The 4034-nt window shown below is 66.2% G+C and overlaps 1 protein-coding gene across 1 annotated transcript in view; it reads right to left on the bottom strand.

Moving 5' to 3' along the window:
* Positions 1–3512: 3512 nt before the first annotated feature.
* Positions 3513–4034, bottom strand: part of EMIHUDRAFT_459177 (hypothetical protein) — a gene marked incomplete at its 5' end in the record, with an annotated part of 2178 nt that continues 1656 nt past the window's right edge. Inside the window, one exon of the mRNA XM_005768805.1 lies at positions 3513–3760. Within this exon, the coding sequence (XP_005768862.1) occupies positions 3643–3760 (118 nt within the window). The 3' untranslated portion in view covers positions 3513–3642. The remainder of the gene's footprint in view (positions 3761–4034) is intronic.

Raw genomic sequence — 4034 nt, 5'->3', positions numbered from 1 at the left:
GCGAGGGCGGCGGCGCCGAGTCGCCCCGTGCGGAGCACGCCCAAAGGTCTGAGACGCGGGGAGGGCGGGGCGGGAGGTTGTCGTGGGGGCGTGGAGGCGCGGAGGCGGCGTGCGGGGACGCGCGGAGGGCGGTGCTGGTGTGTGGGAAGTGGGCGAGGGAGAGCTGAGGCGGCCGGCGGTGGTGGCGGGAGCAGCGGAGGCGACGGCGTCGGAGGGGGTGGGGTGGAGGGAAACGGCGGCGGCTGTGGCGGAGACAGCGGCAGCGCGCGGTGGCGAGGGCCTAGCCTGAGGGGGAGGGGGTGGGGGAGGGGATGAGGACGGTGAGGGCGGCTGGGGCAGCCGGGAAGGCAGCACAGGCGAGGCGCGGCGCACGTCAAACTCGAGCGAGTAGCGGGAATATCACCCGCTGCTCCGGCGGGAGAGTGCTCCCCCGCCGCCCCCTGGGTCACCCCGAGTGACCTCGCAGCCCACGCCGTGAGGCGCTGCTGTCAGAGGGGTTTATCACCTCCGTATCCACCCCACACTGGCCCGCCGAGGGGCCCGGCGGGCTGAGGCGCGCGAGGCGGCTTTCGCTCCCGCGGGGCGGCTCTAACCGTCTCAGCACGGCGTCCCGAGGTGTAGCCGTGTACCTGGCGGCAGGGCCATCACTCACGCGCCTACTCGCGGCACGAGGGAAGGCGTGACGCGACCGCGAGAGGCGAGATGGCTGATGGCGAGACAGTCGTTTGGCCCGTTTGAGGCTGAAAGGATGACCGCGGACGATGAGGGCGACGATTCATCGCGGCTACTGAGCAGGCAAAGGTCCGGACCTACAGGATGGAGGGGCGTGTAGTGAGACTCGGGACATATCTTCGCGTCGGGAGACGAAAATCCGGATTTTTGGCCGCCAGCCGCCGCCGGGCGGACACTAGGGAACTGCGCGACGACGACGACATTTCTGACCGGGAGCGATCACCACCGCCCTTCTGGTGGTGTTTGCCGGTGGGGGGCGTCGGCAGCGCCGCCGTTCCGCGCGGATGTTGCAAACGGTGGCTCGGGGCGCCTATTTCGGCAGCCCCGGGGCGGGAGCCGAGGAGGGGCAGCCGTTGCGGTGGCGCCATTGCAGCTCGGCGGCGCGTGGGGAGCCGAGCGGCTCCCAGCGATCCCGCGAGACAGCGGCCCGCATCCGTCCCGGATGCCGCGCCCACGCTGCGCGGCGCAAGCGCCATATGGGGGAAGCAGCTGGTCCGCCGTTTTCTGCACTCGAGTACTTCGAGGCGCAGAGAACTCTCTCTGCTGCAATTTAGTGGGTTGGCGAGAAGGGGGGGAGAGCCCAATGTGACGGAGGCGGGCTCGGCTACTACGCGCACTAAGTTAGTGCGCGGAAGTGAGTGCCTCCGGCCACCCCGCGCACTAAGATAGTGCGCGTATAGTGAGTGAGTGGGCCGCCGGCAAGCGGGCTAGTGGGTGAGTGCCTCCCGCCGCCCCCCGCACTAAGATAGTGCGCGTAGTGAGTGGGCCGCCGGCGAGCGGGCTAGTGGGTGAGTGCCTCCCGCCACCCCGCGCACTAAGATAGTGCGCGTAGTGGGTGGGCCGCCTTCTAGTGGTCGGCGAGTGGCGCACGAATTCTTCTTCTTCCCACTGGCGCCGCGAGAGACCATTGCACGCAAGCACTAGCTGAGCTGTAGTTATCGCCGCGCGGCCGCCATCGGCGGCAAATGCCGACACCGTCGGCCGTGGACGAGCCTATGGACAGGGCGACTACAGCAGGGAAGGTGGACGACACGTCGGCGAGTAGGCCCCAACGCGCCCAAGATCATTGTGCGCCTTTGACCCGTTCCGTCGCCGCCGCCGCTGCTGCTACGCCGAGGACTGCACCCTCTCCGGTACCGGGGCCGCCTCCTCAGGTTGCCCACGGACCACAACGCGGTGCGCCGCCACGAGAGACACTGACGGCGCAGTGAGGGCCCTCTCCCTCCTCCCGCCTCTCTCGCCTGCCAGCCTCTGCCCACCGCGACAAGCGCAGCCTGCGCGCGAGGCTGCCCCACGCGCGACCAGCGCAGCCGCGTTGATACTTGGGGTCCCCGATGGGCTGCAGCAGACAGAGACAGAGAAATCGTAGAGATACGCTCTTGCTCTCCTGACAGAGAGGCAGCACCCGGGGACCGGACCACATCACTCTCAGAGACGGCCGACGGGCTGTGCTCGGTGCCGTCGGTCGAGCTGGGTTATGATATTTTCATGTCACAAACATGTCCACCACGATACTCCTCGCACTCACGACTCACCCGAGGCCACGGCCACGAGTCGCGGCTCGCGCGCGGCCGACTACACGGTAAGGCATACGGACCTTGCAGAAAACCTTTTCCTTCTAAGCAGGGCTACACAATGACCCTATAGTGTGGGGGTGTTCCTGGCGAGTTGTGATGAGTAGGATTAGATTAGCCAATACTATTTTGAAGTTCATATATGAAAATACCAACTTGCCTATGTGCACGTCTCCGCGGCGGCGGCCCGGAGGCGGCCCGGCGGAGCGGTCAGAGCAGCACTGCGCCGGCCGGCGAGCGACTCTCGACTATAGTACGGGCTCTATTGAATGGCCTCAATGTGCTCTCTAGGGCTGCCCTATTCCGCTCGCCCGGCTACGTCGCCGGGCTTCGAAGGAAAAGGTTTCGCTCGGCACGACGTCGGAGAGCAAACTTCGGCGTTCGTCCTATACTGGAATGCTGGACGCACGTCGCGGCAAGTGGGCCCATGACCAGGCGGGCTGCTGCTCAGAATCTGGGCCGTCGGCGCTCGCTCTCGCGCTCTTCATAACGGCGTTGCCCCCTCCCTCCCGCGCCGACGTTGGGCAGCCCGACCACGACAACGTCAGCGCCGCTGGCCTGCAACTCGAGGCGCCTTTGAATGAGCACGAGCCGGTGCGCGGCGGCGGCGCGGGTGATGCAGCCCAAGGTGACGGCGACGGCAGAGGGGGCGGCGCCGGCGGCGGAGGAGGCGGCAGCGGCGGCGATGGCCGCGGGGTCGGCCCGCCCGCCTTTGCTGCTGGTGCTGTGGGCATCATCACAGCTCAGCGGCGGTGTGCGACCAGGGCCAGTGGTAGACTTTCGACGCGGTGAGGCTGCTCTCTGAGCAATGACACTAGCAAGAGCATCATGTGTGTCATCGGAGTCACTTGTATTACGATACCACCACGCCGCCACGCTCGCAAGGGCCGCCTAAGCGCCTAAGCACCCTAAGCACCCCCCCGCTTAGGCCGCTTAGGCGCTTAGGCGAGTGACGGCCGGCTGCCCGGGGCCTGGCGTGCCTCCGCCGTGGGCTGAGCGCCCGGGAGAGCCACTCTGCAAGTGGTGTGCGAGCGTGTAGCCTTTAGCGTGCAGTCGGCCGCGCACCGCGGTCCGCGGAGCGCCACCCGGAGCGCGCCCCGCGTGCCACGTGCCACACCCACAGCGCTCAGCGGCCGCAGCCCCACAGGCTTATACCGACCGTGGAGCGCCATTCGCCAACGGTCCGCACACCCCGGGCGCGTGAGCAAATTACTATCATTTTTTGCACGGCTCCAACTCTCCTCGGCTGCCGCTTCGCGCCCGACCCACCCCTTATCTCACATTCGCCCGGGACCCAATCCTTCATCTCACAGTGGCCACTGGCCACTCTCTCATCTCACAAAGGCGGGGGCGCCAAGCGCTCCACGGTCCATGTGAGCACAGGGCATTTGCAGTGCCCGCACCCGTGTCGTTGCATGAGCAACATCTTGGCGCACTCAAGGCAGTGCCAGTGCCTGCAAGGGGCGGGAAGGGGCGAAAGCGGGGCCTACCTACGGCAGGGTGCCCATTTCGGACAGGAAGGGAGGTTAAGAAAGCAAGAGCGAACCACAGCTACAAAAAAGGGGCGTGGTGGGGAGGGGAAAAAAAAAAAAAAAAATATAAACTTCAAAGTCGGACGGTAAAAAAAGGGGGGCCACGTCTCCCCAAAATCCTGATACGTGATGTCCCATAGGGCTCTAAAAGAACAGCTTTCATCCCCAAGCTCAAGATCGAAGTTCAGGGGCCCAG

Source organism: Emiliania huxleyi (assembly GCF_000372725.1).
Source record: "Emiliania huxleyi CCMP1516 unplaced genomic scaffold EMIHUscaffold_448, whole genome shotgun sequence".
Taxonomy (NCBI): Eukaryota; Haptophyta; order Isochrysidales; family Noelaerhabdaceae; genus Emiliania; species Emiliania huxleyi.
Note: the sequence above shows the minus strand (reverse complement) of the source record. Positions and strands in the feature narration are given on the sequence as shown.